The 13,981-nt window shown below is 40.0% G+C and overlaps 1 protein-coding gene across 2 annotated transcripts in view; it reads right to left on the bottom strand.

Moving 5' to 3' along the window:
- POMT2 (protein O-mannosyltransferase 2) overlaps positions 1 to 13,981 on the bottom strand; it is a 51,159-nt gene that overhangs the window by 15,281 nt on the left and 21,897 nt on the right. For both annotated transcript variants that reach the window (XM_058292974.2, XM_058292973.1), the window contains 3 exons: positions 13,072 to 13,181; positions 4,586 to 4,652; positions 6 to 75 (listed from right to left, as the gene is read on the bottom strand). In XM_058292974.2, the coding sequence (XP_058148957.1) occupies positions 6 to 75; positions 4,586 to 4,652; positions 13,072 to 13,181 (247 nt within the window). The remainder of the gene's footprint in view (positions 1 to 5; positions 76 to 4,585; positions 4,653 to 13,071; positions 13,182 to 13,981) is intronic.

Raw genomic sequence — 13,981 nt, 5'->3', positions numbered from 1 at the left:
CTTACTCTTTGTGTTCTAGTCGAATGATGTCTCCATGTCTCACAAACTCTACTGGTAATGACGGGTCTAGGGGATCTGCCAAGAAGGAACAAGCATTGATATCTGTGGTGGTTTGGAGCTGTATGTACTCCAGAAAATCATGTTCTTAAACTCAATCCATTCCTGTAGTGGGGAACCCTTTGTAAGTAGGATCTTTTGATGAGGTTACTAGGATGGGTCTTAATCCTATTACTGGATTCTTTATAAGCAGAATGAAATTCACATAGAAAGCAAGCCTCAGAGGGAGCAGCCAGAAGTTGAACATCAGTGGAACCCAAAAGAGAAGGAAGAGGCCAGAAGACACCACCATGTACCTTGCCATGTGAGAAACTAAGGACCAAGGATCATCAGCAGCTAGCCCCAGAACACCACAGTTTTTGGAGAGAAAGCATCACCTTAACGATGCCTTGATTTGGACTTTTCCCTGGCCTCAAAATCATGAACCATTAAATTCCCATTGTTTAAGCCATCCTTTGCATGGTATTTGCTTGAGCAGCCTAGGAAATTAAAACAGTATCTAGAATCATTCATTCATGAGGCTAGTATTAATTGAGGGCCTGCTGGTAAATGAACATTTACAGTCCAATGTGGTATGTACTAGAGATGCTAAGAGAGGCTGTGGGAACAAAGAGAAAGAACCCCTAAGTGCCTCAGAGGATTAGAGAAGGGTGTCCAGAGATGGGACTAGAAATGGCTTTTAAAAGAAGGGGTGACTTTGTCAGATGGAAAAGGCACAAAGGTAGTATGGAAAAACAAAATTCATTTGATCCATGGTAAGTGGTTTCACATAGCTAGGCTGGATGGGGCAAGCAGGAGAGCAGGAATAGGAGGTAAGGGCATTGAACAAGGCGTGACTGTGCGTCCCAGGCTAGTGAATGTGGCCTTTACGTGACAGGCTTTAAAACCCCCACTGGAGGATTTTTAAGCTGGGAAGTTAAGTAAAACTTTCATTAGTAAAAAGTCTTCTAAAAATTAATTTCATGCAAATGATCATTTGCCCACCTCTACCCAAAATCAAATGTTAAACCCCTCCAAATTTTGCCAGTGATTATCTTGTCTCTGGTTAGACTTGCTAAAAGTGTAAGGCAAAGAAAATGATAAAATGATGAAAGAAAGGGACTTCTTCGTATCATCTGGAAATCAAGACCAATCAGGATATAGGAAAGTAATGCCATGAAAAATGAACTGGCAGTAATCAGAGCAACACAGAATGGATCTTTGCAAATGTCTGTCTCAAACAGTAAGACACTAACACTCTAAAAATAGATCAAGGTCAGGAAGGATAAATTTGCCAGTGCAAATCATTAGCTCTCAGGAGAATGAGAACTCAGCCGCAGAAATGCCCAGTCCTGTGCTGCCTTTAAAGAGCTCTTAAAAAGCATTAGTAAGATGACCAATCAAGTAAGTCAATGGGGAGGAAAGTTTTATTTCATATGGATTGGTGGAGGTGTGGGGGGGTGTCTTTTAGCCATTAAGACACAAAGACCTAAGTCTACACAGTTCCCACATCCCGAAGTGGTTGTAGCTATCATCTGCCTTCACACAAATCCTTAGTCCTTTGGATAAAATGCAACTATCTAAACCTAGAAGCCACAATGGAATAACGGACCAAGGATGGTCAAAGATTTGACTCATGCCCACATGACTTTAGAAGTTAAGCTGTGTTTCCTCATATCCCCTCATTATGATAGAGCACTTATGTATTTGCCCTGTAGGATCTAAACACAACCAAAAACACAACCAAAAAATATAAAGACATAGAAACAGGCCCTGCCCAATGGTGTCATAATTTATATTACCGAGGAGCAGGAACATAAAGACTGTGGTTGCATATGCCACCTTTCTAGCGTAAAAACCATGGCAGTAAGAGGAGATAGTGAAAGGAAAGGAAGGTGAATTTAGATGAACAGCTGCCAAGGTTTCCACACATGTGGTGTGCCCTGAGGAGTCACAGAGAATACTCGTAGCATAGGAAAATTGGCAAGGGCCCGGAAAATGAGCAGGAGATGCCCTCTGTTCTCTTCTCAGTTGCAGCAGAAGGCACAGCCTAACTGTTCAACCAAAGAAAAGAACATCCAGATACTGCCCATGTCATAAAGTCCTGAGAACCCAACAGGTGTGTTTCAGAGCAGCTTTGCACAGGCTAGTTAGGGGCAGGTCTGTAGACATCCTAGTGAGGTCCCTAGCACCAGTCTAGCTAGAGTCCAGCCACAGGACTGGTACACTCTCAGATCACCCACTGATTGGCTCAGTCCAGAGATGACCAGTGAGCAGCACTCTACCTTATCAAGACAATTTGAGCTGCACCACTTGCTGGGATCTGCAGGGCTTCTCTTAGAAATGAGAGCAGTCACTAACTGCCCTCAGTTGGGGCTACATAGCAGCCCCTGGCAGCATGCCAGGGTAATGTGTCCCTGCTGTTTGACTTTAAGATGACAATTCGAAGACTGAGATCTTAACTGTCTTGTTCACTGCTTATCCCCTGTGTCTACAACAGTGCTTGGGATATAGTAGGTGTACAAAAAATAAATTATTGCCCTGAATAGCAAAAAATATTTTAAAAAATAAGAAAAGTTAGAGGACTCTCACTTTTTTACTTTAAAGCCTATTACTTAGCTACAGTGGTAAAAACAACATGGTACTGGCATAATGACAGACAGATTGACCACTGGAACTAATTGAGAACTCAGAAACTGACCCTCACATCTACAGTCAAGTGATTTTTGACAAGGCTATTAAGCCCACTCGGCGGGGCCAGAACAGTCTATTCAATAAATGGTGCTGGGCAAACTGGATAGCCATATCCAAAAGAAAGAAAGAAGTCCCCTATCTCACACCTTATACAAAAATTCACTCAAATTGGATCAAGGATTAAAATATAAAAACAGGAACCATAAAACTCCTAGAAGAAAATGTAGGAGAATATCTTCAAGATTTTGTGATAGGTGGTAGTTTCTTAAACCTTATGACCAAAGCACAGGCAACAAAAGAAAAAAAAAGATAAATGGGACCTCCTCAAAATTCAATACTTTTGCACCTCGAAGGACTTTGTTAAAAGGGTGAAAAGGCAGCTGACTCAATGAGAGAAAATATTTGGCAATCACATATTGGATAAGGGTTTAATATCCATGATATATAAGGATCATACAATTCAACAATAAAAAGACAAAATATCTGATTAAAAAATGGGCAGAAGACAACTGTCCAAAGAATAAATACAAATGGCGAACAAATATATGGAAAAATGTTCAACATCACTAGTGACTAGGGAAATGCAAATCAAAACTACAGTGAGATACCATTTCACACCTATTAGACTGGCAGCTATAAAAAGTTGGAAAAGTATGAATGTTTTGGAGAGGATGTGGAGTGATAGGAGTGCTTATTCACTGTTGGTGGGAATGTAGAATGGTAAAGCCACTGCGGAGGACTTGCAGTTCCTAAGGAAGCTGAATATAAACTTGCCATGGGACCCAGAATACCATTGCTAGGTATATACCTAGAACTAACAGCAGTGACACAAATAGACATCTGTACACTGATGTTAATAGCAGTGTTATTCAAAATAGCCAAAAGTTGGAAACAACCCAGATTTCCATCAACTGATGAATGGATAAACACATCGTGGAGTATACACACAATGGAATATTATGCAGTGGTAAGAAGAAATGAAGTCATGAAACATACAACAACATGGATGAACCTGGAGGACATTATTTTGAGTAGAGTAAGCCAGACACAAAAGGACAAATACTGTATGGCTGCCCTATTATGAACTAAATATATTATGTGAAATATAAATATATAAAGTATGAATATGGGTAGAATTACATATATAAGAACATTTTTCTTTGAAGCTGAACAAATATAAGTCAATAGCACAAAATCAGACAAAAAAATAGACCCTAAACTAAGTGAAGGAGACCTGACACAGAGTACTACATACTATATGATTCCATTTATATAAAATGTAAATATAAATTAATTTATGAAGATGAAAGAAGATTAGTGGTTATGTAAGTCTGAGGAAGTAATGCTAAAGGGTGTGGAGTCTTTCTTTTTGGAGTAATGAAATTTTTCTAAAATTTCTGAGATGATGAATGTACAACATTGTGATTATACTAAAAGCCATTGACTATACACTCTGGATAGAAAAGCCAGAAATAGCAGCTATGTACAGTGGGCAGAGAGGGATTGAGAGGTGAGGAATTTTCTTGTTTGTTTGCTTGCCTTTTCTGTATTTATTATCATTATTGAAATAATGAAAATGCTCTAATGATTGTAGTGATGAACGCACAAGTATGTGATTATGGCAAATACCACTAATTGTACACTCTGGATGAATTTTATGTTTATTAATATGTATCAATAAAATTGATATTATAAAAAATAATAATTATTGAAAGGATAATTTAGATTAGTAAAGATGTTGCTAAAGAATACTCAGAAATCCCATCTCAGTATCATCCATTTGAAGGCAGGAGAAATGTTAAGAAGGACTCAGAGTAAGTAATAACACAAGAAGCATCATTCCCTAACACATTACCTGAGTTTGTATTATGTTTCTTGATAATCCACAGGTTGTTGTAGTCCTTGTGCAAATAGGTCGTGACCTGAGGGTGGGGGGAGGTAGAGTACCATCACTATTAGCACAGACGGTGGCCACAGGACAATCAACAACAAACCAACAGTGCTTAAGTCTCTTTCAGAATCCCCAGCCACCAGCCCTAAATGGGGCCCAGAAGCAGCATTGGTGAGCGAGAGTCTCTCCTCCTTCCTTCTGCATTCTGAGGTCTTTTCCCACAAGAGGTGTTGTGGTTTGTCTCTTTGTATAGCTGCATCTTGTCCTTAAAGTTCCAGCTCCTAGAGGGAGGAACCAGGGACCAAAGATTCAGTGCCCTTTTAAAAGTAATTAAAGGGAAGCGGATGTGGCTCAAGCGATAGGGGCCCTCTACCACCTGGGAGGACCCAGGTTTGATCTCTGGGGCCTCCTAGTGAAAAAGAAAAAGAGAAAACGTGCATGCATGGTGAGCAAGTGCCCGCATGGCAAGCCGAGTGCCTGCACGGTGACCCAGGTGCCCAAGTGGTGAGATGACTGCCCATGTGGGTGCCCGCGCAGCAAGCCGAGTGCCCGTGTGGCAAGCCAAGTGCCCATGCGAGTGCCCACGTGGTGAGCTAGTGCCCGTGCAAGTGAGTCACGCAACAAGATGATGATGAAACAAAAGAGAGATGAAGGGGAGAATCATGGTGAAGCACAGCAGAGACCAGGAACTGAGGTGGCGCAATTGACAGAGAACCTCGCTCCACATTAGAGGTCCCCAGGATCAAATCCTAGCAAAACCTAGAGGAGAAAGACGAGAAGGCAAAAAGAGAAACAGAGACAGAAGATTACACAGCAAATGGACACAGATAGCAAAAAACCCCAGCAGGGTGGGGGTGGGAGAGTAGAAGAAGAAAAGGAAAAAAGTAATTAAAAACAAGTAAATAAATTAAATTAAAATTAATTAAGGGGAGTGAATGTGGCTCGAGCAGTTAAGCACCTGCCTCCCACATAGGAGGCCCCAGGTTCAGATCCTGGTGCCTGTTGATAAACAAAAATAAACAACAAGCAGAACAAACAAAAAACCAACTAGGGAAGCTGAGGTGTCTCAGTGGTTGAGTGCCGGCTTCCCACACACAAGGTCCTGGGTTTAGGCCCCGGCCTTAGTACTTCAAAAAAAAAAAGTAATTAAGACCATGCCTCAAACTTTCTAAATGAAAAATTCATGCTATCATATTTTGTATAATGTGGCCAAATGAAACTAAACAGCTCTAAAAATACCTTGCCCTAGAGGCCTTAAGTTTAAGCTCATAACCATTTTCTACATATTCATTTAACAAATAAACAAGTAAATAAGTAACATATAAATTTTATATAAGTATTTAATAATATATATTATATAATCATATATACTTAAATATATATTTAAGAAACTATATGTGTGTGTGTATATATAGCACACACAGTATAAAAGTCCAATAACAGAGGATCTAACCAATTAAAATGATAGTGTATCCATGAGATAGAATATTATACAACCGCATAAAATGTTTTTAAAATTTTTTAACAAAATGGGAAAAGGTTCATGAAATGCTGCTGCTGGTAATGGCTACCATTTATTGTCAGACAATGTTCTAAGCACTGGGCAAATCTTACCTCACTGAATCATTATTACAACTCTATGATGTGGATACTATGGTTATCCTCATTTTACTTGTAAGGTGACTGAGATTAAGTATTTACCCAAGGTCATACAGCTTATGAGCTGGGCAGCCAGAATTCAAACCAAGGCAGCTAACTCCAATGCTCTCAGGATAGAGACTATATACAAACAATTCTTCCAATGATGTAGACAAGTACATTTGGAAATGACTGCTCTATAGGCATTTCTCTTAAACTGAGTTTTTATAACTCCAATTGGACAAAGCACACTGTTACACTTGTAAAGATATTTGGAATTAATATTTCGGGGGAAAAAACTATTTTGCATGTACTGTGGCTGCTTTGAAAAAGCAGTTTTGCTTTATTTCTCAGGAAAAGGAAAAAGAGTGATAATGGTATTAAGAATATATGAGATAATGGTAATGAGAATGGTATTAAGAATGTAAAAGTTTTGGCAGTGATAGAGAAATTAACTCCACCCTCTTGAACAAAAGCTAAATACAATCCCTCTACCTTGGATTTGCTCAAAGATGTTAAGGTTTGTGGTATTCATGTGCACACTGTATGTGTGTGTGTTTTCTTTTTACAAAAACCATCATTATTAAAATTCCTACAGGAATATAGACTTAGAAGCAGGGATTCAAACAAATACTTGCATGTCAGTGTTCATGACAGCATTATTCACAAAACAGCCAAAAGGTGGAAATAATCCAAGTGTCTGTCTACAGAAGAATGGATAAACAAAATGTGGTATATCCATAAAATGGAATATCAATCGGCAAAAAAAAGGAATGAACTGCTGATACATGCTACAACATGGATGAACCCTGAAAACGTTATGTTAGGTGAAACAGACACAAAAGGACAAATATCGTATGATTAAATTTTTATGAATTGTCTAGAGTAAGTAAATTCAAAAAGAGAGAAAATAAATTAGAGGTTACCATGGGCTGGAGGGAGGGAGAATGAGGAGTTACTGCTTAATGGGTACATGTTTCTGTTTGGGGTGATGAAAAAGTTTTGGTAATGTATGGTGGTAATGGTAACACAATATTATAAATGTAATTAATGCTACCGAACTATACACTTAAAAATGGTTAAAATGGCAAATTTGATGATTACATATAAATTTTAACCATTTTAAATCTACTTAAAATACATTACATAGGTATTTTATTTATATTATATATGTATTTGTATATACACATTTTGTTTATTTGTATATATAAATATAAATTAAAAAATTTTTTTAAAAATCCTACAAGAAAAACCAATTCATTATTTTGAGTATGCTCCATGGTCCTGTTTTCCCACTGAAAAATATGTTTTTTTCAATGGAGCTTTTTGTTTGTTTGTTTTTTAGTAACATAAGCTTTATTAGGAACATAGGAATCTTATTACAACAGAATGCTAGACATCAAATATGAGAATAAACACTGATCTTCTGGGATTACATTGTAGTTTTTGTTTTCTTTATTATACTTTTCTACATTTTCCTATTTTATTTTATAAATGTTAAGCTTTAAAAATATTTGAACATAGAGACCTAGAGACATTGACAAGACATTAAATTTCAAGACATGGAGGGCTTCTATAGATTATTTAAGTCCAACCCCTAATTTTACAGATGAGGAAACAGGCTGAAAAAAGCTAAGTGATTCAGCCAATGACAATACCAGATGCTTCTGTCCCTTGACCCAGTCTGCTCTCTACAATCCCATCACAGTTTCAGGTTGCCACACATAAGCTGAAAAGTATAATACTAAGACCAGCTTATTAGAGCCCTTCATCCTCCCTCTAAGCCAAACTCAGCATATAAATGCCTTACCTTCCCCCCAGTGTGGGACATGGCTTCCAGAGATGAGCCTCCCTGGCACAGAGAGATTATTACCAAGAACCAACTAGCAATGCAACTGGAAAAAAGCCTTGACCGAAACGGGGAAAAGGTAAAGACAAATCAGTTTATATGGCTAAGAGACTTCAAAGTGAGTCAGGAGGTCATTCCAGAGGTTACATTTATGCACGTCTCAGCAGGGAATCACTGACTGCCACAGTTAATAGTGGGGCTCCTGAGGGCTCTGGAGACATCCAGACTCTATAGGCAAGGCAGACAGTTCAGGAGTTTGGCACCCTGCCAGTGGTCCCTACTTTGGAAGTTATGCTCCCCAATATGACAGAGTCGGACTCAGTTCTGGTTTCACTACACATGGCTCTTCTGCTCTTCATTTGAACCTATAGTTAGTACTAGAGTTGTTAGGCATATGCCCAAGAGACTTAAATCTTTGGGCTGTCCATGTGCCAGTTGGGCCCTGAATCTCAACAGAATTGCAACACCTGTTCTCCAATTCATTGGACTCACCCAGAACAACTAACAAGGAGATGATGATGGACAATGACCATCCCAAGGAACAGAGAGTCTGCTACTGCAAGCAAGATAGTCCTATCCATCTGCCCAATGGGATCTAAGTGCCCCCCTCAATTAGAGGTGAAGCGGGCATCAACATTCCAGAAACCACAGGATTGGGGAATGAATGATGGACTAGAGTAGACTTACTGTTATTCTACTATAGACTTATTGTTATTCTAGCAATGGAAGAACTTTTATCATTGATGTAGAGGAAGTGGCCACTGGAGGTTCTGAGAGGAGGGAGAGGGAAAAATAGGTGTAATATGGGAGCATTTTTGGGACACTGGAATTGTCCTGAATGGCATGGCCAATATATATATCTTGTCATAACTTACAAAATTGTGCAGGAGAGAGGGCATACTATAATGTAAACTATAATCCATGCTTAGTGGCAATTCTCCAATATGTGTTCATCAATTGTAACAAACGTACCACACTAACGAAGGATGCTGTTATTGTGGGAAAGTGTGGCAGGTGTAGGGAGTGGCGCATATAGGAATCCCCTATATTTTTTATGTAACATTTACGTAATCTAAGTACCTTTAAAATTTTTTTAAGTATGTTAAAAAAAAAATAGAATCCTTCAGAATTTGGCCTTCCTCTCACTTTGCACAAGACAGACAGATGTTCCTAGTTACCACATCTGTATCTCTATTATCTCCTACATGACACCTGTTGCAAGGTATTATCACAAAATGATAAGAGATTTTTCTGCCCTGGCTGTGTATTAGAATAATTTGGAGAGCTTAAAACCAAAACAGAAATGTACAATGAAGCCAGATACAAAAGGACAAATATTGTATGATCTCACTGATATGAAATAATTAGAATTAGCAAACTCATAGAGTCAGAATCTAGAATATAACTTACCAGGAGGAACAGAGTTGGGGTAGAGAACAGGGTTTTAATGTTTACATTGTACAGAATTTCTATTTGGGTTGATCGTAAAGTTTCTGTAATTGATGGCATGATGGTAGCATAATACTGTGAACATAATTAACAGTATTGAATTATATATTTAATGTGGTAAAAGGGGTAATTTTCATTTATATATATGTTACTAGAGTAAAAATTAAAAGAAAAAACAGGACTGTATAACAAACAGTGAATCCTATTGTAAAGGATGGACTATAATTAATAGTACAATTATAAAAATGTTCTTTCATGAACTGTAATAAATGTAGCACACTAATTGAAGGTATTAATTAGAAGGTGGTATATGAGAACTCTGTATTTTATGCATAATTTTTCTATTAATTTACAGCTCTTCTTATTAAAAAAAAAAAATACACATAATGCATCGCCCCCAGCCAAGATCAATTAAATCAGAAGCTCTAGGGTAGAGCCCAAGCTTCAGAAATTTTGAAAGCTCTCCACAGGCTTCTAAAATGCAGCCAGGGCTGTTATTGACTGGGCTAGAGATTAGTGGAGAATCAAGGATGAGAAACTGATACTAATACCTAATATTCTGGGTTAACTTTCTAGTAACTAAAAACAAAATAATAAATAAAACATTTTGAGAAGCCAAAACTTTTTTGCAAAGTGAAGATTTTGGTCATTTTGCAAGAGAAACTTTACTTCTATGCTTCCCTGAATAACAGCCTACCCTTGAGACTCCACTTCTTCACCTCCTATTGACTTAAGTCACTGCATCGGAGACAACTGCTCTTACTATGCCACTGAAACTATCCTTGTCAGAGCTACCAGGCTTCCTATTCTGCCAAGGTTCAAGGGCTTTTTTTCCATCCTTGCCTTCTCTTAAGTCTTTACATCATTTGTCCCTGTGGAACTTCTCCTCCTGGAGAAGTCTGCCCGCATTCTTCTCCAGTTCGTCTTCAACCTCTCTGACCTCTCTTTCCTTCTCAGCTCTTCTCCTGGCTCCACTTTGAGTGTGTTTAAACATTGTCTTAAATGCTGGTGTTCTCCAGGGTTCCTTCACTGACCCTTCTTCCTCTACACTCTTTCTGGGCAATGCCACCCAACCCTCTGTGTCATTAACACCCATATGAACTCCTACCCTCTGGTTCGTTGGACTTACCCAGGTCAGCTAACAGGGAGGTGAAGATGGTCAACCACCACACCAGGGAACCAACAGTGCCTACAACTGCAAGCAGGAGAATTGCATCCATCACCCATGTGGAATCTAAGCCCCCTCTCAATACAGAGGTGGAGTGGACATCACCATCCCAGGGTCCACAGGATGGAGGAATAAAATATGGATTAGAGTAGACTTACTGATATTCTACTATGGAAATACTGTGACTAGTAATGGAAGAAACTGTAGCACTGATGTGGAGAAAGTGGCCATGGTAGTTGCTGAGGGCAGGGAGAAGGAAGAAGAGATGTGATATGGGACATTTTTGGGACTTGGAGTTGTCCTAAATGATACTGCAGAGACAGATGCTGGACATTATATATCCTGCCATAAGCCACTGAATGCACTGGGGGAGAGTGTAAACTACAATGTAAACTATTATCCATGTGGTGCAGCAGTGCTCCAAAAGATATTCACCAAATGCAACGAATGTGCCACAATGATGAAAGAGGTTGTTGATGTGGGAGGAGTGGGGTGAGGGGGGATAGAGGGTATATGGGAACCTCTTATATTTTTTGAATGTAACATTTTTTGTGATCTATGTATCTTCAAAAAAATACAATTAAAAAAATTGATGGGGGTGGGGGAGTGGGGAGTGAGGTATATTGGAACTTCTTATGCTTTTTAATGTAACGTCTTATGTGATCTATTAACTTAAAAAAAGATAATTAAAAAATAAAATAAAATAAATAAAAAAATAGACAAAAGACAACATAACAAATTAAAAAAAACAAACAAAACAAAACAAAAACACCGTACGCTACACTCTATTCTCTCCTGAGATGAGCCTTAGACCTAAAATACACAAAGAAAAACTCTTCCGTCCCATCTCCAAAGCCATTCTTCCTCCTCAATTTCCAATGAAAGAGCATTATGGCATATTACCATGACATACAAATGGCAGGCCAGAACATAGGTCATCCTTGACCAAGTTACTAGGTTCTGACATTCAAACCGGGAAGTGTTCCCTGAATCGACTGCCACCTCTAGCCCCATGGTCTTTGTCTTTGTTCAGGTCTCCTCCATCTTTTGTCATGATTATTATTTTTTTTTTTAAGATTTATTTATTTATTTAATTTCCCCCCCTCCCCTGGTTGTCTGTTCTTGGTGTCTATTTGCTGCGTCTTGTTTCTTTGTCCGCTTCTGTTGTCGTCAGCGGCACGGGAAGTGCGGGCGGCGCCATTCCTTGGCAGGCTGCTCTTTCTTTTCACACTGGGCGGCTTTCCTCACGGGCACACTCCTTGCGCGTGGGGCTCCCCCACGCAGGGGACACCCTTGCGTGGCACGGCACTCCTTGCGCACATCAGCACTGCGCATGGGCAGCTCCACACGGGTCAAGGAGGCCTGGGGTTTGAACCGCGGACCTCCCATATGGTAGACAGACGCCCTAACCACTGGGCCAAAGTCCGTTTCCCTTTTGTCATGATTATGACAACAACCTAACTGATTCTTGCCTCCATTCTGCCCTTCATTCAACCCATCCCCATGCTTCTGTTGGAGTTATCTTTCTAAAACAGAGAACTAATCACATCTTGTTATTACTTAATAATTTTCATTGGCTCCCCAATGTCTACCAAACAAAGTCAAATCTATGTATCAAGTAAGGCCTCTCCATAATCCAATTCCACCAACCTCTCCAACATCCTGCTTCTCCTTCTCAGGCACCCTCGACCACAGTCACTTCTAACACTCCTTCACATGGACACAGTGCCATTCACTCATTCAGATAATATTTGTATACTTGACACATCTCATGTGATCCTCACAATAACCCTGTGATAGAGAGAGGTAGTATTTATTTTCCCCAAATTAAAGATGAGGAAATTGAAGCAGAGAAAGGTTAAGAAACTTGACCATCATACTCATGTAGAACCACAATTCAAACCCAGATAATAAAGTCTGGATTTTAGGTTTGTACTGAGAACGACTCCACTTTACTGACCATCCACTGTGTGCCAGGCACTGTGTTGGGCAATTGAGCCTTTCTGGAACTGACAGTCAAGTAGTAAAGAGACAGGTTCACAATTCAATGTGGAAAGGGTTACCACATAGGCATGCAGAGGGTGCCTCATAAGCCTCTCATAAAAGGGACCCCTAACCCAGTACCAGGTAGGGGAGTGACTATGGTGGTCAGAGAGGAACGACTCAGCTGAAGCCTAAAGAAGCTGGAATTAGCCAGAGGGAAGGAGAAGGGAGCAGGAAGAGGAAGAATGCTCCATGCAGGGGAAACAATGTGAGCGAAGGATCAGGGGCCAGATAGAGATGAAGCATTCATCATGGCAATCAGTTTAATATTGCTCCAAAGCAAGTGTGCGTAGGCTCACTGACCTGCTGCTGGCGGGCACCAATGCCCTCGGGGTAGAGGTGCCTGTGGGAATGGAGATAGCCGCTGGCCATCCGGAGATTCTTCACTGTGATCACAGAGCCGTAGGCCAGGTCTGAGAGGAAGGAGGGCAGTGGAAGGGGTAAGCTGGCATGGGGCTAGAGACCGCCCCAGTTGGGGAGGTCTCTGAAGCCACAGGACTCACTAACCCTCTAACAGACTCTTCACTGGGTCCAGCCCTGCCTAAAGGAGGACAAACAGTTGTCTTCTCACCCCAGTAGTGCAAGAGGAAGTTCCGACAGGGTCTCACTTGTGCCTTCCCCTCCCCTACCTCCAGAGGACTTCAGAAGAAGCTGAATGTTAACATTATTAGCGAAGAACTGTTTGAAACAACTTGTCCTTTAGTCAAGGTCTGTACATCCATTCCATGGAATTAAGGAATTTTTTCATCGGCCATCTTCTCCAAGACACACCATTATGATCTCCAAGACACATCATTATGATAGACTGTTATGCACACTTTTCACTATCCTTTTGTGCCTATTGAATCTAGTACCATATGAAAGTAACTGTTCAATAGTGTTGGGATTTTTTATTGTATTTTTTTTTCTTAACTCTAAATTTTTAAAATGAAGGAAAAAACCACACAAAGTAAATGGCTTCCCCAGGAGCATCCCTCCTCCTAAAGGCCCTGGGTTATTGAGAAGCCTCTTTTTCTTATTACTGTCCCTCTTCTCAGTCCCCTATACCCTTCCTTCCCCCTTCTCCCCACCGCCCATTCTCTGCTCTAGGAAACAGGTCTCTCATTCCACCGGTGATGGCCCACTCCTGTCCTCCTTTGTTCATTCATTCAATCAGTAGGGTATCTCAATCACACGGTGGATCCAAAGGTGGAGGAGGCCTCGAACAGCTCTA

The sequence above is a fragment of the Dasypus novemcinctus genome, chromosome 3 (genome assembly GCF_030445035.2).
Source record: "Dasypus novemcinctus isolate mDasNov1 chromosome 3, mDasNov1.1.hap2, whole genome shotgun sequence".
Classification (NCBI taxonomy): domain Eukaryota; kingdom Metazoa; phylum Chordata; class Mammalia; order Cingulata; family Dasypodidae; genus Dasypus; species Dasypus novemcinctus.
Note: the sequence above shows the minus strand (reverse complement) of the source record. Positions and strands in the feature narration are given on the sequence as shown.